This window comes from Sciurus carolinensis, chromosome 7 (genome assembly GCF_902686445.1).
Source record: "Sciurus carolinensis chromosome 7, mSciCar1.2, whole genome shotgun sequence".
Lineage (NCBI taxonomy): Eukaryota > Metazoa > Chordata > Mammalia > Rodentia > Sciuridae > Sciurus > Sciurus carolinensis.
This window is the reverse complement of record NC_062219.1, coordinates 34,575,458-34,598,542: the sequence shown is the minus strand read 5'-3', so window position 1 is coordinate 34,598,542 and position 23,085 is coordinate 34,575,458. Positions and strand designations below refer to the sequence as shown.

At 38.8% G+C, this 23,085-nt stretch overlaps 1 protein-coding gene across 2 annotated transcripts in view; it reads right to left on the bottom strand.

Annotated features, from left to right (window-relative positions):
• Samd3 (sterile alpha motif domain containing 3) overlaps positions 1-19,501 on the bottom strand; it is a 61,152-nt gene extending 41,651 nt beyond the window's left edge. For both annotated transcript variants that reach the window (XM_047558806.1, XM_047558807.1), the window contains exons 1-3: positions 19,182-19,501; positions 18,152-18,341; positions 14,963-15,070 (exon numbers count right to left, since the gene is read on the bottom strand). In XM_047558806.1, the coding sequence (XP_047414762.1) occupies positions 14,963-15,070; positions 18,152-18,341; positions 19,182-19,260 (377 nt within the window). In that variant the 5' untranslated portion in view covers positions 19,261-19,501. The remainder of the gene's footprint in view (positions 1-14,962; positions 15,071-18,151; positions 18,342-19,181) is intronic.
• Between the last annotated feature and the right edge of the window lie 3,584 nt (positions 19,502-23,085).

The following is a 23,085-nucleotide window of genomic DNA, read 5'->3' as shown; positions in this document are numbered from 1 at the left end:
TATGAAGCCAATATTACCCTGATACCTAAACCAGACAGAGACACATCGAGGAAAGAAAATTTCAGACCAATATCCTTAATGAACATCGACACAAAAATTCTAAACAAAATTTTAGCAAATCACATACAAAAACATATTAAAAAGATAGTGCACCATGATCAAGTGGGTTTCATCCCAGGGATGCAAGGTTGGTTCAACATCAGGAAATCAATAAATGTAATTCACCATATCAATAGACTTAAAGTCAAGAATCACATGATTATTTCAATAGATGCAGAGAAAGCATTTGATAAAATACAGCACCCCTTCATGCTCAAAACACTAGAAAAAATAGGGATAGTGGGAACATTCCTTAACATGGTAAAAGCCATCTATGCTAAGCCCATAGCTAATATCATTCTAAATGGTGAAAAACTGAAAGCATTCCCCCTAAAAACTGGAACAAGGCAGGGATGCCCTCTTTCACCACTTCTTTTCAATATCGTCCATGAAACTCTAGCCAGAGCAATTAGACAGACCAAAGAAATTAAAGGGATATGAACAGGAAAAGAAGAACTCAAAATATCCCTATTTGCTGATGATATGATTATATACTTAGAGGAACCAGGAAATTCCACCAGAAAACTTTTAGATCTCATAAGTGAATTCAGTAAAGTAGTGGGATATAAGATCAATGCACATAAATCTAAGGCATTTTTATACCTAAGTGATGAATCTTCAGAAAGAGAAATTAGGAAAACTACCCCATTCACAATAGCATCGAAAAAAATAAAATACGTGGGAATGAATCTCACAAAAGAGGTGAAAGACCTCTACAATGAGAACTACAGAACACTAAAGAAAGAAATTAAAGAAAACCTTAGAAGATGGAAAGATCTCCCATGTTCTTGGATAGGAAGAATTAATATTGTCAAAATGGCCATACTACCAAAAGTGCTATACAGATTCAATGCAATTCCAATTAAAATCCCAATGATGTACCTTACAGAAATAGAGCAAGCAATTATGAAATTCATCTGGAAGAATAAGAAACCCAGAAGAGCTAAAGCAATCCTTAGCAGAAAGAGTGAAGCAGGGGGTATCGCAATACCAGATCTTCAACTCTACTACAAAGCAATAGTAACAAAAACGGCATGGTATTGGTACCAAAATATAAAGGTGGATCAATGGTACAGAATAGAGGACATGGACACAAACCCAAATAAATACAATTTTCTCATACTAGACAAAGGGGCCAAAAATATGCAATGGAGAAAAGATAGCCTCTTCAACAAATGGTGCTGGGAGAATTGGAAATCCATATGCAACAGAATGAAACTAAACCCCTATCTCTCACCATGCACAAAACTCAACTCAAAATGGATCAAGGACCTTGGAATCAGACCAGAGACCTTGCATCTTATAGAAGAAAAAATAGGTCCAGAGCTTCAACATGTCGGCTTAGGACCAGACTTCCTCAACAGGACTCCCATAGCACAAGAAATAAAAGCAAGAATCAATAACTGGAATAGATTCAAACTAAAAAGCTTTCTCTCAGCAAAGGAAACTATCAGCAATGCAAAGAAAGAGCCTACAGAGTGGGAGAAAATCTTTGCCAATCATACTTCAGATAGAGCACTAATCTCCAGAATCTATAAAGAACTCAAAAAAACTCTACACCAAGAATGCAAATAATCCAATCGACAAATGGGCTAAGGAAATGAATAGACACTTCACAGAAGAAGATCTACAAGCAATCAACAAACATATGGAAAAATGTTCAACATCTCTAGTAATAAGAGAAGTGCAAATCAAAACCACCCTAAGATTCCATCTCACCCCAATTAGAATGGCGATTATCAAGAATACAAGCCACAACAGGTGTTGGCGAGGATGTGGACAGAAAGGTACCCTCATACATTGCTGGTGGGGCTGCAAATTAGTGCAGCCACTCTGGAAAGCAGTGTGGAGACTCCTTAGAAAACTTGGAATGGAACCACCATTTGACCCAGCTATCCCACTCCTTGGCCTATACCCAAAGGACTTAAAATCAGCATATTACAGAGATACAGCCTCATCAATGTTCATAGCTGCTCAGTTCACAATAGCCAGATTGTGGAACCAACCTAGATGTCCTTCAATTGATGAATGGATAAAGAAACTGTGGTATATGTATATACAATGGAATATTACTGAGCCATAAAGAATGATAAAATTATGGAATTTGCAGGCAAATGGATGAAATTGGAGAATATCATGCTAAGTGAGATAAGCCAATCTCAAGAAACCAAAGGACAAATGGTATCGCTAATAAGTGGATGATGACACATAATGGGGGGTGGGAGGGGTTAATGTTAGGGTTAGAATTAAGGTTAGGGAGGGGGGCAAGAATGGAGGAAGGAAGGACTGTATAGAGGGAAAAGAGGGGTGGGAGGGGTGGGGGGAAGGGAAAAAATAACAGAATGAATCAAACAACATTACCCTATGTAAATTTATGATTACACAAATGGTACGCCTTACTCCATGTACAAACAGAGAAACAACATGTATCCCATTTGTTTCCAATAAAAAAAAAAAAAAGATGGGGTCTCATTAGTGAGGCTGAGGCTTTAACTTGCAATTCTCCTGCCTTAGTTTCTTGAGTCACTGGGATTATGGGTGTGCACCACCACCCTGGCAAATTGACATTTTCCAAAGAAAAGTTGTTTTTTTCCCCCCCTCTATGAAAACATAAGTTTTTCCCTCATGACAAAGGAACCACTGACAGGTTAGGCACCAAGCCAACATGCCAATGAAAAGAAGTGCCAGATCACTAAGCCTTTAAGTCTTCACATCTGGAGTACCACAAGGGGTAGGGCTGCCCCACTGGAAGAGAGAGAAAGCAGCGGCAGGCATAGTACTCTCCAGGGGCTGGACTGAAAGATGATGTTCCACAAGCCACTCTGTTTTGACATCCCCTTTCACGGTCTTCTCTCTGCACCCAAGCCTGCAGACTTTATACACCGAGAACAGCATAGATTCAGAGACTCAACTGTATATTTTCAACTCTGATACTAAATGGCATGTGATCTCAGAAACATTAAAAGACTTAAATATTTTGGGACCAGAGAAGAGGAGGAAACAAAGAGAGACTCAGACATCTGTTTAAGAAATTTGCTATCATCTTGATCTAGGACAGAAAAGGATATTAGGATACATATCTTTGAAATAGGAAATACATTTTACCAGACTATGAGTTCAGCAGAAACATAGCTTCTGTGTTAATTATGCCAGTTACCTGGGAGTTACCTGCTCTCTTTGTCCTTGGCAAGGGTTTCTATGGCTCTGAAAACAAAGTGAACAGAAAGTTTTGAAAAGGCCAACTGAGACACATGCCAATGAACAAGGCAAGATGCCATCTCTGAAAACACTGACCAGTGTCACTTCAAGACAAGCGTGGACCATGGAGGAGATGCAGTTTTGTTGCGACAATGATGGTGCCCACCACTGACTCGGAAAATGTTCGTCCCTCACTTTCAGAAAGTTCATGTTCCCTTTAAAGTTATATTTCATAGCCAGGGCTTTCAAATCTGTCAATCAGTCTACGAGATGGCCAGAGGAATTTAGCTTCTGAAATGCATGTGGGAACCCATAATCAAGCACAAAGAAAGGGAAGAGAGCTGAGCAGTGTCGGTTATTATGTGCCAGCTATTACACAGCCAGTCAGGCAAATCTTTCGTAAACCTCAGAGTTCTTGGCTTTTCACATGAAATCTAAGGACTTAGGAGTCTTTGGGGTTCTGAGTAATCAGAAAAGAAACCATATATAAATAAATCTTTTATATCCACATATTCCCCAATTCCTCTTGGTATTTGGCAGAAACACAAAGTTCCAGAAACTTGGCCCTTGTCTTCAAAGTTCACATTTATCATCACAGTTACATAATCAGGGCTCACAGAACTGTCATGCCTAAGTTCCTCTTTTTCTTTTTTCTTTCTCATTCATACAGAAGAGTAAGCAACCAGACATGACCTACTCCTTATTGTAAGATGGTTCAGTACTACTTTTTTATAGTTCAGGAGTATCACGATGCTGGTTTTGGGTTGAGGTTAAGTGGATCTAGGGCGACTTCTTTTTATCCACTTACGCACTACCAGGTTTTTGGACCCTGACCTGACAGAGAACAGCATATGTCTTCAGAGAATCATTATGGGGGTGGGTGGGGGTAGAAAAGTCACTATTCAGATCTGTCCCAGAGTGCTGATTTTATATGCTTCATGTGGAGAAATCTTCAGTGATCCGATCTTTCCCAGCCCTGTGATGTCCAGCTATGCTCTGCCAGTCCTTTGCCCATGTAGCTTCATAAAAATCAAAGTCTCCCATCAGTAAGATTATTTAAGTAATCTGTTGTGTGACTGTGACCAAAATACCTAACAAGAACAACTTAGAGAAGGAAAGTTGACTTGGGTGTCATGGACTCAGAGGTCTCAGTCCGTAGATAGAGGAGACCATTGTTCTGGACCCAAGGTGAGGCAGGACATCATGGCTGAATCTGGGATTCTGCCTCTAAATGGAACAATGTTTTTCATCTGTGTGGTCTTTGATGCCCTTCTCAGTGGTAAATGGGTTTCTTTGTTCAGGTTCTTCTTTTTTTTTAATTTTTATAGTCTGCATTTTGATTCATTGTACAAATGGGTCCAACTTTTTGTGTCTATGGTTGTGCACGATGTAGATTCACACCATTTGTGTAATCAGACATGTACATAGGGTAATGATGTCTGTCTCATTCCACCATCTTTCATACCTCTTCTCCCTCTCTCTTCTCATTTCCATCTAAGGAATCCAAAGTTCCTCCATTATTCTTTTTCCCCACTCCCCAAACCCCATTATGTATCATCATCCACTTATCAGGGAAAACATTTGGCCTTTGGTTTTTTGGGATTGGCTTATTTCACTTAGCATAATATTCTCCAATTCTACCCATTTATCTGCAAATGCCATAATATTATTCTCCTTTATGACTGAATAATATTCCATTGAGTACATATACCACAGTTTCTTTATCCATTCATCTATTGAAGGGCATTTAAGTTGGTTTCACAATCTAGCTATTGTGAATTGAGCTGCTATGAACATTGATGAGGCTGTATCACTGTAGAATGCTGATTTAAGTCCTTTGGGTATAAACTTAGGAGTGGGATAACTGGGTAAAAAGGTGAATCCATTCCAAGTTTTCTGAGGAATCTCCATATTGCTTTCCAGAGTGGCTGCACCAATTTGCAACTCCACCAGCAATGTACAAGTGTACCTTTTCCCCCACATTCACACCAGTGCCTATTATTGCTTGTGTTCTTGATAATAGCCATTCTAATTGGAGTTAGATGAAATGTTAGAGTGGTTTTAAATTGCATTTCTCTAATTTCTAGAGATGTTGAACACTTTTTCATATATTTGTTAATCTTCGGTATGTTTTGTTCAGGTTCTTAAAGCCCCTCTTCTCCTTTCATTCTACATACTGACTCATAGGAACTGTTTCTGTTTCATCTTTTATGTCACCTATCCACTGATGTCCCAGGTCTTCTGGGAAGACTAGAGCATCTCCTCCTCTTGCTTGGAACCTGAGTCCTGGCAGGACTTCCAGGCACTGCTGGCTGACAGAACTTCCTGGTGCAAACTCTAGGATCACTTTTTAGAACTGAGACCAGAATTTTTGAATCTCATTAAACCCTATGCTTTGGTGACTGGCCAGATAATAAAAATAATAGCTAAGATTTATGTGTTCATACTATGCCCCAGGCCCTAAGAATTTTTTAATATATTAACTTGTTCTTCTATTTAATTTACAGATGGGAAAAGTGAGGCCCCCTGAGGCTGGAGAACTTGCTCAGCATCACTCAGCTGATAAACAGCAGAGCTAGCATTTAAAATTAAACTCTTAACATCTGCTTATCCTGCTTCTCCAAATTTATCACCCTGGTCATAGCTGGGATGATGTCCTGGTCCAGTATATTGGCATCAGATCTGCATTTTGCTGCTGCCAGTATTCTGCACCCCCCCGCACCGGTACCATTTTACAACCTAGATCGTCAGTCTGTGAATATCCTAGTCAGCCATTGGTCTGCTCATCAGCCTGTAAACATTCTTGTCAGTCATTGGTCCATTGTTATTAACCCACGAAATTCCATTACTTAAGAATGGCTTCACCACCATTCTCTCTCTCTCTCCCTCTCCTCCTCACTCTCTCTCACTTTCCCTCTCTCTCTCACCCTGTGGGCAGATACTGCCTGTCCGCTTAATAAGATCTCTTGCATGAGTTCCCGTGTCTGGAGTAGTTTCTGGGTGATTTCATTGGTACTGTGACTTGGATGGGCTCTTCTATCGCTAATTAGAAGTGGAATCCCATCTGTCACCCCAGACTCCCAGACTCTGGTCTCACCTTCCATTTGCCTGGATGCTCTCCTCCACATTCAGACACCAGCTTTAGATTGGTGAGTTTTCCCCTAGGTCAACTTAAACACTCCTCTGCTGACTTGAGATGCAACCATTGATCATCTGGTGCCCTTGAGGCAGTTGAAGAGTGGGGGTTTCCCCCATGACTTTTACAGTTATGGCTGGCCCCCTTAGTTGACCTTATCTGATGGGTGGGTCCCTGATCTTTATGGTGGAGATTCTCTCTCAGGGTTGAGGGGCCTCTTCACTCTCTCCCTCAAAAATCCTGATGTCAGGTCATCAACTCTCTTGGCTTTTGCATGGCACACACTGATGGTTGGGTGACAACCTCCATCACTGTGCTTCCTTCTCATCTCCAGTCAACTAGTCTGTGACCTCGGGATGCCTTGGACACTGACTCAGCTGTATCAGTCTCCACCATGGGATCTGGGTCCATTCTGGCAGATTCACCCCTGGGGTATCTATTAGACAATCTTAAACTCCTTTACCTGACCCCCAGCCTAAAACCACCAAAACTTATCCTTTAGATAATCAATCCAAAATGGCCACATAGTGGCATACAACTTCTGTGAGCGAGTGGGCAAATGGGAAGGGATTCCTTATCTTTAAGCTTTCTTTTTCTTGCAGACTAAACCTGATCTTTGCTCTTCCTGCAAACCTGAACACCACCTTTTGACTTCTTCTCCCCCTCTTAATCCCTCCTCCTCCTCCAACTTCAACTTGGCTAACAAACTGCCCCCATACTGGTCCCCTGGGACAGAGGCCCCTCCAGCCCCTGCTTCTCCATCTCCTTTGCCCCATTCTGTTTCTGCTTCCGTTCCCCTGCCCAGCCCACCCAGTCCTCCTGCCATGAGGTCCCATGCACATATTCCAGGCCCCCTACAGGAGATGGCTGGTGTGGAGGGAGTAACCCTAACCAGCCCAACAGTCAGTGGCATGTTGCAGTAAGGAGTATGATACAGCAGCCCCATTCCTCAAAAGTAGTGGGAGATAATGTTTCATAATTTTCTGCATCCAAACCTGACCTGTTACCAACCAGGAAAAAAGGTTAAAAAGCCCTAGGCAATTTCCCCTGCCTAGCCTTGCTGAAGCCTACATTGGAATGTAGACTGAAGCAGACTCAGTGAGTGACCAACCTGAGACTGAAGAAAAAAAGTGTCCATTTTAAACTTCTCCTGGGCTGCAACACAGAACTCTTTCTCTCTCTCCCTCCCCACCCCCCGCCTTTCTCTTTCTTGTTCTCTCATGCTATAATTAATGGCCATTATCATGTTTTCTTCTAGGACTCTTGTTTTATTTAACTTAAATGTTACATTTTTCGAGCTCATAATTTTGATCCTACATACCTAGGTTAATGGTTTTATGATCAGTTCTATTTTTATTCAACTCTAGAGTTATTTTTGAACATCTGTTACATTGCAATGGAGATTCACCTACAAAAAGCTACAAGACCTTTGCTTTTGTGTTATGTGTATAACATGTGTTATGTGTTGTCTAATGTCGTGTTGTCTATGTATGTACATGATAACAAAATTGATATAAATAACAAGGGCTCATAAAATTAAAACTTAAAAAATGGATCCAGATACCTTTAATTCATGTAATTTTAAAAGGTTCAATTTAAATGGGGTAAACAAATGAAAGTAAAATGTCTTTGAAATTACTTACCTCACAAGTTTCCAGGTGGTCAAATTAATAAAATATTGATGTCTATAAAATGTCTAATATCAATTGTTTCTAGGACTTTTTCTTCCACAGGAAAGAGACAGCAGATACTATTCAATACACTTATCTGATATCTTGGTTTTTAAAGTAAAATAAATAGATTAGATTTGACATATATAAGATTACTCAACTGTGTTAGAGACATCTGATTAATTTACAAAGTTAAAATGCTAACTGTTAAATAACATCAAGTACTCTTAACCCCTTAAATTCCACAGGGTAATGTACTTAAACATTATTGGTGTTTTCATAGATTGGTAAATAAAAAGGGTTTAAAATTGCTTTGCGTCATCACTAAAAACAAGGTTACTAAGACTTAAGTCCTAACAGGTATAATTCTATATATAAAGGGATCCAAAAGTTTCAACTGTGTTTCAATTAGAGTACTATAAATAACATAAAAATGTGTCATTATATTAAAATGGAGCAATATATTTAAATTCAGTAATAGTATTGGGGATTTATTTGTATCATTTAATGTTCTATAACAGTACTTGTTAGAGCCTGATTTGTTTAAAGGTTAATATCCTGAAACATGAAAGCATTTTGCCACTTTGCAACACAAAAGGAAAGTTAAAAGCTCTCTCAGCGTTTCCTTCATTTATGTTTTGGATGTAATGTCATTGTGTTAAACTCTATAACTGTTGCCTGATTAATGTTTTGCAGAAGTACTGCTTCAAGAACAAACAACCTAAATTAATTTGAGATATTAAGCCATCACCTATAGGACAGATAAGATAATACAGACCCCAATTAAATAAAAGGGGGTAAATAAGATCAAACTTAGAGATTGAGATTAAAGTACAGGGACCAAGAAAACCAATATTTGGTTCTTGCCCTCTAAGTCAGCAGAACCCAGGGAACAAGAGAACTTCTCTAAGGAGCTTTGCAACTCTGGGTCACATGACCTCCCAATCAGGGAGATTAATGAGACCACTAGAGGATGAAAAGCCAATCAGTGCACTTGATGTGGAGGAGGGTCATTGAAAAAGGGAGACATCCCTGATGCCTACAAAGGAAGTCACCTCATCAAGGAGACCCTACATAGTGAATGGCACTGAAGGAGATAAGAAGCTGCTCTCAAGTTCTCCACCAGTAACCCCTGTGGGAACTCAGCTGACCCTTAACAACAGATAAGAACAAGGTCAATTTGACCAGTTTGATCTTGAATGCCTAGCAAAGCAGTTAAAACCAAAACACAGCCATTCCTGGGCATTTAAAAGAAGAAACAATAGTTAAATGTAACTTAAGATGTACACTTATGTTAGCCCCAAGAATAAGTAAGATTGGAGGCTACAAAAGAGATTCTTAGGCAGGAGTGCCTGATAACCATCAAGAGACTGCCAGAGTCAGAAATTTTTGGTCATTTTAAGGTCTACAGATCTTCCTAAATGGGAACATGCCTGCTAACAGAAGTTTCTACAACATCAGATACACAAGTTCTGGAGGTGGCAGACACACACAAGTTCACCAACCAATCAACTGCTTCTCCTTCAAGACTACCAGCCCCTGATACCCAAAGCTAACACCTGTGACTCACTATTGACACCTCTAGCTCCTAAAACTCTGCTCCCACCTAAAGCCCTCCCTAGTCCTCTTCTTTCACATGAAAGAGACTCTTCACCCCTAATCAGCAGGAAGAAGCTATAGAAGAAAGACCATCATCCCACCCCCGGTATCTATAAAAACAAAAAGGGAGGAATGTTGGCATCAGATCTGCCATTTTGCTGCTGCCAGTATTCTGCACCCCCCCACACACCATTTTACAACCCAGATCATCAGCCTGTAAACATCCTAGCCAGCCATTGGTCCACTCATCAGCCTGAGAACAATCTTGTCAGGCATTGGTCTGTTGTTATTAGCCCATGAAATTCCATTACTTAAGAATGGCTCCACCACCATTTTCTCTCTCCCTCTCTCTCTCTTTCTCCACCTCACTCTCACTCACTTTCTCTCTCTCTCACTCACTCTCACTCTTGCTCGTTCTCTCTCTCTCTCTCTCTCATTTTCTCTCTCCCTCTCTCTCTCTCTCTCCCTCTCCACCTCACTCTCACTTTCTCTCTCACTCACCCTCTCGCTCACTCACTCTCACTCTTGCTTGCTCTCTCTCTCTCTCATTTTCTCTCTCTCTCACCCTGTGGGCAGACACTCTGCCTGTCTGCTTAATAAAATCTCTTGCATGAGTTCCCACATCTGGAGTGGTTTCTGGGTGCTTTCAGAGTACCTGCACTAACCCCTCACCTACCCCATCTGCCTTATACAGCTGTGACTAAGCCACCACGTATGGCGATAGGTCTCAAGATATCACATCTTACCCCTTGTCCTCTTCCAAGATTCCTTCATTCTCTATTACAGTCACATATCTTTGATTCAATTAGGATGAGACCACAAAAAATGATTAATACCTCTGATCCTTCATGTAGTAAATATCTGTTGATCAACTACTTTTCGTCATGTCAGACTTGCAGAAGTGAGTAAGAGTGGCCCCTAGACCCTCACCTCTTAGAGCTCTTGACCAATAGAGGGCATACACATGTAGGTATTGAGAAGACTAATCTTACACATCTAATTGGAACTTGTACTGAGACCTGTAACTAGGCTGTCCCCCTTCCTGAAGCTACCCTTTCTTACATACTGGGATAGGAGGCACACACAACCATGTCATCCCTTGTCTGAGCTACATGTGCAAAAGTGACTGAAAATAATGCATCAAATGTGTTGAAGACCATTGACATTGCTTTACTAACTGAGCATAGGCAGAAAGGTAGTCTCCTTCTATACTATTTCATTGCAGTAGTCAGATCAAGGGAAAAAAAAGCTCATCATTAAAACAACTTTTAAATATGCATGAAACCATGACTAATTTATAGCTATGCCCCAAAGCATAAGCAAAACATCTGCACACATGCACTTCAAGTTCAAGTGAAGTGCCTTTAAAGTACCACGTAGAAATCATTACCTGTTTATCTGATTTCATGCCCTATTATCTACTAAAGGAGAAGTGAGCAGTTTCTAATAGGGTAGATTAAAAGAGGAGAAGAACAAATGAAAAAAGATCAGTGCAGAAAAAACTGTTCCTGAAGGTTTACCAACACAGGATGAGAATGAGATCTGATGATTCTTGCATCCAGAAAGAGTATTTAAGTTATTCAGTAAAGAGCACAGGGTCACCTTGCCACCAAAGAAAGCTGCACTGTGCCACAGCATGCTAGTGTTTCTTTCCAGTTTATCCATGGGGACACACATACCTCATTTTCACTATTGCTAGACTTTTCAAGAGACAAAGTCAGGTGACTTTCCAGTCTCTAGAGTCTTCTTTTTGTTTTTGTTTGCAAATTGTCTGGATGGAAAACATATGTTCCTTTTAGGGAAGACAGGGAAAAATATCTCAAGCATGGTAACTGCCACTGTGTGTAGTGTGGTGACAGCTGCCAGATGCTTGGATAGCTATTTCATTTGGACCCATGGACTCGATATCAAGGTGGGTGGTCTCTTCCCATGTGGTGCAGATAAAGGGGGGAGTCTGGAGCTGATCCCAAAGCCAACACTTATTCCACCACCCCTTCCTACCTCTTGAAAGCAGTTGGCTTTGTGGAAGCCCTATGCCCAAACACCTTCATTTTCTAGTCTGATATAGGTGAATGGTTTATTAACCCTTTAAGTTCCACCCTGTTAAAAAATTAGCATATCTATTATGGATTGTATCAAAAGGTCTATATAGAAATGGATGCTATTTAAGTATTTTTCTTGTCCCATGAAACTATATTCAGTCTTTCTTGGCTGACGTATCCTCACTTCAATTTTAAACATCTGATTGAGTTTCTAGTTCCAGAAACTGAGACAAATGCTAAGTTTATAACAGTAAAAGACAATGGTCTTTGTCTTTATGATGCTTATGTCTGAGGAGGGAATACAGACTTGAAAGTAATCAATTTCAAGATCGACTTTTACAAGCAAAGCAAGGGATACATAGAGAGTACTACATATGGAAGAAGGGCTCTTTGAATGACCTGGAACATCACTGGAGGCTTGCTAGAGAGGGATTTTGAGCAGTCTTAAAGGATGAGCAGGTCTTAGGCAAGGAAAACAGCCTCACACAAAAGTCATGCAAGAAGCCCTTAATCAATAACTGTTGAGTGAATAGTGCCCCTAAGCAGAGGACTAGGAGGAAAGCATCAGGTTAGCTCCAATTATTTTAGCTCACAAAGCTAGTGTCCTGTATGAGGCAGTACATCAGTAGGGAGAGAATCTTCTGCTCCAGCCCAATCAAAAGGCCTAGATAGAAGGCAGAACCAGAGGGGAAATATTTAAAATAGGCTCCTCTCCTGTCTTTATCCACCTCTTCTGTCACAGAGACCCACCCTGGGCCTATTTCTCTTCCCCAGATTCTAGAATGAAGCAGCATTGAAAAGCCAGGTCTGCTGGAGGACCTGAGCCATGAGCTGATTTCAAGGAGAATTTTCTTTGGAGTCGGTGATGGCAAGGCAGTCATGCCAGCTAGTCCGAGGGGAGAAAGCAGAAAGATAAAACCATCCTCACAGAGCAAAGCAAAGGAACGAGGAAAACAGAAGAGAGAGACACGCTAACCATGCTCTAGGGCAGGGAGACAAGCTCACTTTTAAAATCAAACAGAGGCAGTTTTGTAGAGAAACTGGCAATGGATGGTCAGATGCACAAGTCCAAGGCTTAGGAGAGATTCTGTGATTAGAGATAAAGACTGGGTGGGGGGCGGTCTGAGCTATAATTTCCAAAACCTTCCCATTTCTCTCAGTTTCTAAGGCCGTCAGTCCTGTTCCTTTGCTCCCCCTTGCCAGCTATGAAGAATGAGAAATATGATGAAACACAGGCCATTCCTTTGATCAGTTTTGTGAAAAAAATGGAAATAATAATCCTGTTCTGTCAGTGTCACAGCACAGTTATAAGGAACAGAGGACCCTGGAAGGAAAAAAAGATTTGCATGTATAGAAGGTTGTATTCTTATCTCCCAATGGCAGCAGGTAGGGAGAGAAAAGATGCCCCAGGAAAAGCAGGAATACCACCTCAAGTGGGCTGGGGAAATGGCTGTAACACCAGGTCTTTGATGTGCTTCCATCACACTCAGCTTGCACTCAGCAGGCATTGTCTATTTTATGCTCATGACAGCACCCGAAGAAAGAATCGTTATTTTCCCTGTTTTTCAGAGGAGGATCTGAAACAGTGGTACCAGAGTAGGTGCCACTAGGACTAATCATTCTGTCTCTACTCACACTTCAATAGTGGCAGAAGAGACTGGCAGCATTTAGCAGCTTCATGTTAGAAGGGGTAGTAGAAAACTCAAGGCTTACAGCATGCACCTGGAGTCACATCAAAGGAAGGTTCTAAGAACCAGCAAGCAGCTGTGGGCAGAAAGCAGCGACTACTCTGCTGAACATTTGCACTCTCATCCACATCGGGTGATCTATCCATTCCCCGGCCCTGCACCCCTTGGAGACTTCCTTCTTGGAGCACCCCATCTGCTCAGTCTGAACTGGTTGCTCACCAGGCTCACCACCTAGTTATCATCTTGAGCTTTCTCATCATCCTTTAGGAATCTCTAAGCTCCCAGAGTTCCATTAAAGATGGTTTTTCTTTACTTCCAATAAAGAAATTATTTCAAAAATGTCTGCCCCAAACCATCACTTTTGGTTTATATTCTGATTGGAAATAAATCCACTAATGATGCATTTGTGCCTTTTATCTGGGTTTAATTTTCTGACTTTGAAAAAAGAAATTCATCTCTGAATTTTTAACCCAGTGGGAATCAGGAACCAACAAATACTTTCTCTGAACTGCCTGATATATTTCATGAAACAGTAGATTCCGGTTTCATATATTTTTCTGCCCCTTTCTCTGCATCTTCTCTTTCAGGGAAACCAATTACACCAATGTTACATACTGGTACACAGTGGCACCACAGTTCTCTGAAGGAAAGAGGCCTCCCTAGCAATATGATTGTCAAAAATTCAGTAGGCAATAGCACAGTTTTATTTTACACTACTCACTTTTTTTAAAGAACAGCAGTTTTGAATATCAAGAGCTCTGAGTCAAGTTGTGGGGACTAAATGAGGTGATAGGGTAAAGGTGATAATTTTAAAGGATCACCACTTTTCTTGACTGTTCCCTGACTGTTCCCTTTGTGCAAGCCAGCAGTCTCTCCTTTCAATGATAGTGCCCTTAAGGAAAAGCATTGGCTAGTTAGTGACTGGAGATGATATCTATCATGCATAATGGACACATGCACTGCCTAGTGACCATGAAAGGCTCAGGAGGCTCCTCTCACCCATGATCACCCTCACCACTTTATCTGAGCACTACATTCCTATGTGTGGTTCTCTAGGTCTACAGTTTTCCATTGTTTCAATAGAACCAATCCACTGAAATACAATACCATATAAAATCCATAGTAGGAACATAAAGGGACTGTCTATCAATAGTCAAGTTAAAGCAACAACACCAAAATTTAAAACAAATACTCACCCAAGGCATGTTCTATAGAACATTATTCACTGAATAAATTCCATCACTTTGTAAGCACTGAAAATTACTTTGGACAGTTTATGAAATCCTCTTTTGTTTTTCTTAAAAATGTATACTTGAAAAAGATGTGTAACATCATTTCAAAACTTCACTTTTTTAAGACAAAACACATAAAACTTAACCTTCAAGTTGTACTAAATATCTTCATCACTTACTAAAAAGTTTCCTTGGAGGGAAACAAAGTTTCAAATTAGAAATTCATTTAAACACATGAAGTCTCATCACAAAGAATATTATCATTTAACTTTGAAATGTTTTAACCTTGGCATCTCACCTCTGTTTCAATACTCTTTGGTCAATGAGTCCATTATCAAGGTTTTCAGCAGGATGAAAAGATGGTATCTGCTCCCCATGACTGGCTGGACTGGAGTACTGTTCATCCCTGTGACCAAGAAAAGAAGGTGTGAGACTATTCAAGTTAGCCCCCAAAATTGGTCTCAGAATAGCTGTGAGGGTAGGGGAGCAACCCACAGTAAATGCCCAGATCTGAGTTCCTCCTGCCCAAGCTCATGTGAGACTCATGACTAAAAAACTTGAAGGGAGGACCTACTGAAGATATCTCCCTCAGTGGGTCCTATATGCTAGGAAGTACACAGATACCAGTTCATGATGGTGCTGTCAACTATATCTTGTATTTTCCCCCTGGTGCTGGGGATTGAACTTAGCTATGCCTGGAGTCCTCAGTCTATCTTATTTTTAAATGATGTTAAGCTAATCTTTCCTTTAGGAAATGATGGTGATAATAGTACATATGGCTAATATTCTTATTTAGCAAACTAAAATGGTTATCTGTCAGATCCCTTCTCCACTTCTTGCCATTTGGGGGGAACATTAATTACCTATGAAATCTCATCATTCTTCATTTTCCAAGCTATGCAGCTGAAGTCCAAAAGGGAAAGAAAGTTGTTCATGGCCACAGCTACTCAGTAGTAGTGCCAGGATTTGTACTCAGTTTTTCTGATTTCCTGTCCAGCGATTTTTTTCTACCAGATTCAATAAGACCACCATAAAGCAACAGCAAATACTCTCCTATTGCACATTCCTATTGTTTGCTTAGTTCTGAATAGTATGTCAAAAATCGTATCCAGATGTGGTCTGCAAATCCTTTTCAAAATAGCATATTAAGCAATCATTGGCCATGAAATGGAATTTGAGACCTATCCCTGATCTAGAATGCCTTTGTAGACCCTTCAGAAGGGGTCAACATCTTCATTTCTTTTACCCACCACATTTCACAGTTGAAGAAGCTAAAATTAAAACAAATCAAACAAATGTCCATGTTTTAGCTTCTTTTGTTAGATGAGTAGCATATATCCCAACAGAGGTTTGAAAGCAGGTATTTTGATACCTAACTTCAGGATTCTTTCTCACACCAAATTTCCTATCTTTATAATCACTTTCTACAAGGTTTAATTAAATGGCATATTTTCATGCTTCTCTGCTATCATTCCCACTTGACAACAAATTTGTCAAGTGACAATATATTTGACAATAAGCAAATAGAACCAACGAACATTCTCTTCTCAAATGAAATTATGATTTTACACCTGAATAATCTAACCCAAGTACAAGACAACACAATCCTTAAATTGACTTGGCTACTTACTATGTAAAGTGATGAGTACCCCCTCGTAAGTCCCTGGACAATCCATGCTCCCTGTCTTGGTTACCCTTAAAACTAGCCTTCTTGGCCAAGTTAACAAAGTTTCATAATTAACAAAGTACTGCTTTGGGTGTGGAGAGGGAGGAGAAATTTGTTCCTGTCCAGAAATTATAATACTCCTAACATGAGTGTGAATTGACAAAGAGTTAGGTACTATATTACTTTTCACAATGTGCAGATGAAGAGACAGGGATGCCAACATTTAGTAAAATCAATCCAATTCAGTGGTAGAACCAGGAACGAAGCCCAGATTTCCTGGCAGTCTAGCCAACTCTCATTTACTAGAGAACATTATAAACTGATTTGCAGTGGAAAAAAACGGCTGCCTGTTTTCTTCTGAGCTGTGCCCAAGGCAATATCAAGATTCCAGTCAACTGAGAGGAACTTCCAGTTCAAAAGTACTACACATCAAAAATGCCCAGAAATTACTTTGCACCGGCTTTGAACTTCACACCTCCCTTTAGCCAGACAGTAGTACAAGCTTGCAATGGGAACTTCTCCAAAAGTCATATGTTCAAAAATACACCACAACAATGCTTAGAAATTCTTCAAATAAATCATTTGGGAGAACTTATAGTCCATGTAGACCAGCCTGCAAGACTACCTCCCTGCTCTATGTCCCAAATATCCAAATAGCCTAGAAATCAATACTAGAGACAAGTCTCTTTAATTCCTTATCAAAGAGAAGGAGAGAGAGAGATAATTACCCATCTAATTTCCAAAAAGATAAAAATAGAATGGATATCATTAAACATTACAATCTTATTTTTAAATGAATGAATAATTGATCTAAAGCAAGTATTTAATTTCACAAATTTTGCAAAAAGCTCTTAATAAGGAAACATCAAACTGGAATGCCTGAAAGAATCCTGGGCATAGATTTATAAAATAAAAAATTAATTTGATAAATTCTATTGTCATTTCTTTTCATTGCAGAAATCATTGATAAAAAAAACCATCCCCAAACCTTTGAGTTTTTATGGGTCACCCCAAATGTTCCACATGATTCCTGTGGGGTACTATCACAGTATTAATTATCCTAAGGATACTCAAAGAATTAGGAAATTCATTGTGGCAGGGAGGTTAGTAAATCACATTTCTAAAACCTCTAGAGGAGAGTATATATGTTACTATAAAGGGTCCTAAAGGATGCAAATGAAAAAATAAGTACACAGGAGCAGACATAGAAGTGTTTTGCAGGTTTTGGTTTTTAACCTGATAGTTACAAGTTTTTAATTCTGCAAATATTTCAACAAACTTGACACAGACGTATTAAAATAGGTTGGAAATCATAATCTAGAACTTACATCTTTTCTATATGTATTTTCAAATGCCCTAATCATTCACCTTTTGTTTTTCTCAAAAGACTAGAACTCTAAAAACATAATACTTTTTCCAAAAGTTGCCTTAAGTGGTATATTTGTTGCGCAGTTTTTAAGTTTTTATAAGTGTCCCACATCTGGGACAATGAGACTTAATGGATTAAAACCTGAGTTCAGGAATCCATTTCCACTTCTCCACATATATTTCCACGTCTCATTCCACAGCATTTTATATAGTAACCCCTCCTTATCGGACTTCAATAACAATTGGAGTCAGTGTTTAAAGTGTGATGAATAAAACACAATGTATTTTGATTCATAAAATTTTGCAGAGTGCCCTTTACTCAAATATTAGAAATATCATACACACCATCTAGCTGAACATGGTCACATTTTCCTTTAACCCCCAACCTTCATGCTATAGCCATTTTGGGGAAAGCATAGAATCAAAAAGAAGGCCATGGGCCAACATACTCACTCTGGGGTTGCTTTTGTTAGTGTGACCAGGCTTGTCTCTCTGGGGCTTTCAGGAAACCTTGGTCCTTGACTCTTCTGCTTGTATCTTTTAATTAAGTCCATCAGAACAGCCTGGTGCCCAATTTTCTTCACTAGTTGCTGAACCATCCGATCATTAAGAGCGAGAAGAGCAGCCCCACTTACTTCTTCCTCTGAGAAAAAGAGAAAAATTAGTTTCTATATGACTTTCCAGTAAAAAAAACAGCAAAACACAGGCTTTGTAAACAGAACTATTACTGGTGTTAAAAGGATCATCTAAACTTGTCCTCTGCAGTTGGTTCTAAAATTAGACGTATTTTTGACAAAAATATAACTCTGATATTGCATAATTCCAAATTGATGTCTGCTTCTAAAAAAGAACCAGAGAGGGACTCATGATAAAAACTTTGTATTTACTCGTTAAGGCCCTTTCCCCATTCTAATTCTAACATACGGTATTTTTATTTTTTATGTTTTTGCTGGTGCATTATAGTTGTACATAATGATAGGATTTGTTACATATTCATACATGCACAAAATATAACATTATAATTTGGCCAATAACTCCCGAGCATTTCTCCCTGACTCTCCCTGCCTCCCACCCCATGTAACAGGCATTATTTTTTATAAGGCAAAAAAAAAAAAAAAAAAAAATCTTGGGAAATGATTCTTAGTAATACCTCCTGACCAAAATTAAATACTTATAAATCCAACACTGCACAGATTACATATTGGATTATATAAGGCAAAGACTATATAAAAATATATGTATCATATAAGTATTCTAAATCCCTCTCAAGACTGTGTCCATCTGGCAATATCTCCTCCTGCAGATACTAGGTAAACATAAAGACTGTCAGAGTAAATAAAGGAAAACTGCTTTACTGCAACAATTCCACCTCCACATTTACATACACACAGACGTCAGGCAGCAAAAGTAATTTTTAATGACAGAGGACACTCACAATATGCAGGCTGCTCAAATAAGATTTTTGAAAGTGTGACCAACTCACCTTGAAACCTAGGAACTAGCTCTCCTAAGTTTTGCTCCACCAGCCAAAGGCAGACCTGATCAACTGACCAAGTTTCCATTGCCGGATCCTGTAAACAGTATACCTGTAGAATAAAAGGCCAGGAAAGGATTCTCCAGGGGTTTTCTTTCTTTCTTTTTTTCTTTTAACTGATTGTTGTTCTTTGATCTTTTTAAAAAACAACCAGCTCCTCCTTCTGCTAAACTCTCTAAGACTCTCAATATGAAGCTTTTAAAAAATGAATATTTTTACAATACAGATTTAAAAGTTGCTATCAAACAAACATGCATGTTAGAAACATGACCCACTTTCACCCATTGCCTGGTCTCATTTCTCAGATGTCTTCACCTGCTCCTACTTTTCCCCACAGGCATCCCTCAGCTTTACTCACAAACAGCCAGAATATACAATGGTACCCAATCGTGGACCATTAACACCCAGGTTTCTTCACAAAGAAAAGAAAGGTGTGAAATCATCAGGAAGTGGTTGACATTTACGAAAAGGGTGGGCTGGAGAGAAAGGAGGAAGGATCAGAAGAAGCCTGACAGAGATACTTAGTACACCAGGTCTGTTTAACCCCTTGATGCCACAGCCAGGAAAGAGAGCTTGCGACCCCTGCTCACTGGTCTGCGTTAGCAGGAGGAGCACTCAAGAGACTCTGAGGGTATCTGTCCTTTCTTCTACTCATATTCCATTCAGTTCAAGAACTCATTAAACACCATTAGGGTTGGTAAGATAACTAGGATAAACTAAAACAATGACTCCTCTTTTTTACTTAATTGGGCACATTCAGAATTGGAAAATAATTAAATTCTTTTAATATTTGTCTAAGTGAGAGACGCGTACATAGAATTTGCAAGATCTATTTCATATTGTTCTTCTACATGCCATTATTCTGCAGTGATCTAGTATACTGATCTCAATGTTTTTTCCTATTTTAAAACAAATATACCAGTTTTAATAATTTTCCCTATTATCCTTAAGCAGATCATTTGTTTTTACAATTTAATACAAAGGATTTCTAATGGATTGGGCCAAAACTGAAAAAGACTTAAAACATTTTTAATCATTTAACATTGCTTTCAATTTCAAATTTTCATTTCAATGATATTTATTTGTACAGCAAAATACTGACCATTCTGTAAAGGCAGACGGAAAATTTACTCTTGGAGGAATAGAATAACACATAAATATATATATGTAAGATATTTAATTTTAAAAATTTAAATATTTATGAAGATGTAAATATCAAATATAAAAAATAAAGTATTATTGGACTAGGTACCTCAATTTTATTGCCAGAAGTTCTAAAAGTAAATATTCTCATAGTTTTTATTTTTGTGTATTTAAATAAGTTACAATTACCAACATCACAGTGAGAACAGAAAGGGAGAAGGTTCCCCTCCCATACTTGACAATCTGAAAATAACGGTCTTCAAAAATAATTTCCTAGAAAACAAGCATACTTCAAAGTAATAAGCCATACACTCGTAAGTATTCACAAACACAAGTTGAAAAATTGAAAACAAGGGTTAAATATAGAAGACTGTCTTTCTGAATTACAGCAGCGGATTTAATTTGCTACGACAAATAGTAGCCACAGAGCTCCTCCCCTAGGCTAAGTAGCAATATCAGGGTGTGAAAAGTCATTATTTGCAAGACTCTGGTGTAAATTAAAAATCACACCTTTCTGTCACACTTCTGGTTTCTTTGTGAAGAGTAGGACTCAGAAAAAAATAGAAAAGTAGGAAGAAAGAGAGAGAGAGAGAGAGAGAGAGAAAGAGAGAGAGAGAATTCTCTAAACTCTAAGATTAAAAGGTATGCAGAGCACAGTCATTGATGGGTAAAAAGAAATTTGAAAATAAAATGAATACTTGGAACCAAACATATTATTTCTTTTAATTTGCAGATTTTTACTTTTAGTTTTGGTAAAAACAGAACAGTTATCAAATTATAATCTCAGACAACCATAATAAAATAAGAATCAGGTTTTGCTCATAATTTTTTGAATGTTTTAATAAAGTAAAATCACTGCCTAAGCAATGTAATATCTTCAAGTAGCAACCTTAGAACTTCCTCTCATATAAATAATTGACATTATTTGTGGTCTTCTACACCAAGGAACAAACAATATGTCAAAAGAGAAAAGTTGTATCTGGTAGCTTATTCTGAGTTTCAGAAATATTTGAAGAGTTCAAAATGTTAGGCAAATGTTATCCTTAAATATTTTAAGACAATAATAAAAAAAGAATAAACAGAATTAATAACAATATTATGTGTGAATGTTGCAACTGAAATGTTCTCATTATTTAAGTTACACTTTAATAAAAGAGGTTTATGTTAAATATTTAAAAACCTCTTTTTTTTTTTTTTTTTTTTTGAGTACCAGGGATTGAAATCAGGGGTACTCAACCACTGAGCTACATCCAGAGCCCTATTTTGTATTTTATTTAGAGACAGGGTCTCACTGAGTTGCTTAGCACCTCACTTTTGCTGAGGCTGGCTTTGAAGTTTTGATCCTCCTGTCTCAGCCTCCCAAGCTGCTGGGATTACAGGTGTACACCACTGAGCCGGGCAAAATTTCTCATCTTATTAAGGCCAAGAAGAGATATGACCTTAGGTAAAGCACCCTAACTATGAGCAAGTTTTATTTAATAAAATTGTTAAAACTTCAAAGACAATGGGCAAATAGTGGTGAGCATGACTTATAGTCTTCAGGGGCAGTGTAACACAAAGAGGCATCGACCACAAAGAAGCACTTTTAAAGAAACCATGAAAATGTCTTGCCACTTATCCTTATATTTGCATATTTATTATTATTTTCCTGAAGTCCAAAAGCTGAGACAGCAAAAAAAATTGGAAGAGCTTTGCTGGTATCATATGCCTTCTCCTGGATCAATGTCTTATCCATCCTGGGAGAAAGAGCATCATCTGCTGTGGTTGCACTTGAAGGGACAAACCATTTAGCAAAAGTCTGGTCCTATTGGTGAAAAAGGAGAATTGAGGTAAAATAAATAGTTGTGGTGGTCATGTAGTACAGTGACAACTGTACAGTTGACAGAGTACAATTCTGGTGCATAGCAGTCTCGCTAGACCTGAGGCAGTGACACTGTGGTACTCAAGTGAAGCTTTATATCTCATCCCCTTGCGACTGATGCTCATCTCAATGATCATTAGATCAGTCAGAATGAAAATTGGAATAGTTTACTAAAATACTTTACATACTTATTGATCAAGATGTTTACAGCTCAGGTAGTTCAGAGCTGAGTGAATGGTACCACACAAAAGTTTGAAGCTTACCAAGGCACACAGAAGAGAAGAATATAAGAGAGTTGATCTTCCATGCTTTAGAAAGCACATGGGGCTGGCTTTTCCCCGCAGTCTCCTGGAAATGAATAAGCCTTGATTTGGAACGTGAATGATAGGTACAGTTTAGACAAGTCAAGGAGCTGGAAGAAGTGGGATCAATGCAATAAACTAAAAGCAAAGAGCCAGAATTAAACAGGTGGTGTTTGGGGACTTAACAGTAGACCACACCTCCTGAAATGGTGACCACATGGTAGCAGATAAAAGGAAATAGTGTCTGAAGAGCATTGAGGAACTTAGAGTATTGAGCTAAGAGTTTATAGATAGACTTGTGCTTGGGATAGTCATTAAAATGACAGTGTGTTCCATGCCTTCAAAAGGTTATTTAGGCAGCCACGTGAGATAAATTACAGGAAATGATTCTTTCTTGAAGTAAGTGTTGCAGGAGATGGAAACAGTTTAGACTTTATTAAACATTCATATAAATACCAGTTTTCCTTTATTTCTTTAAAAAATCTATCAATCTCTCTAACACTTAGAGAAATACAACTTTTAATTTTTTCCATATATCATGGTCAGA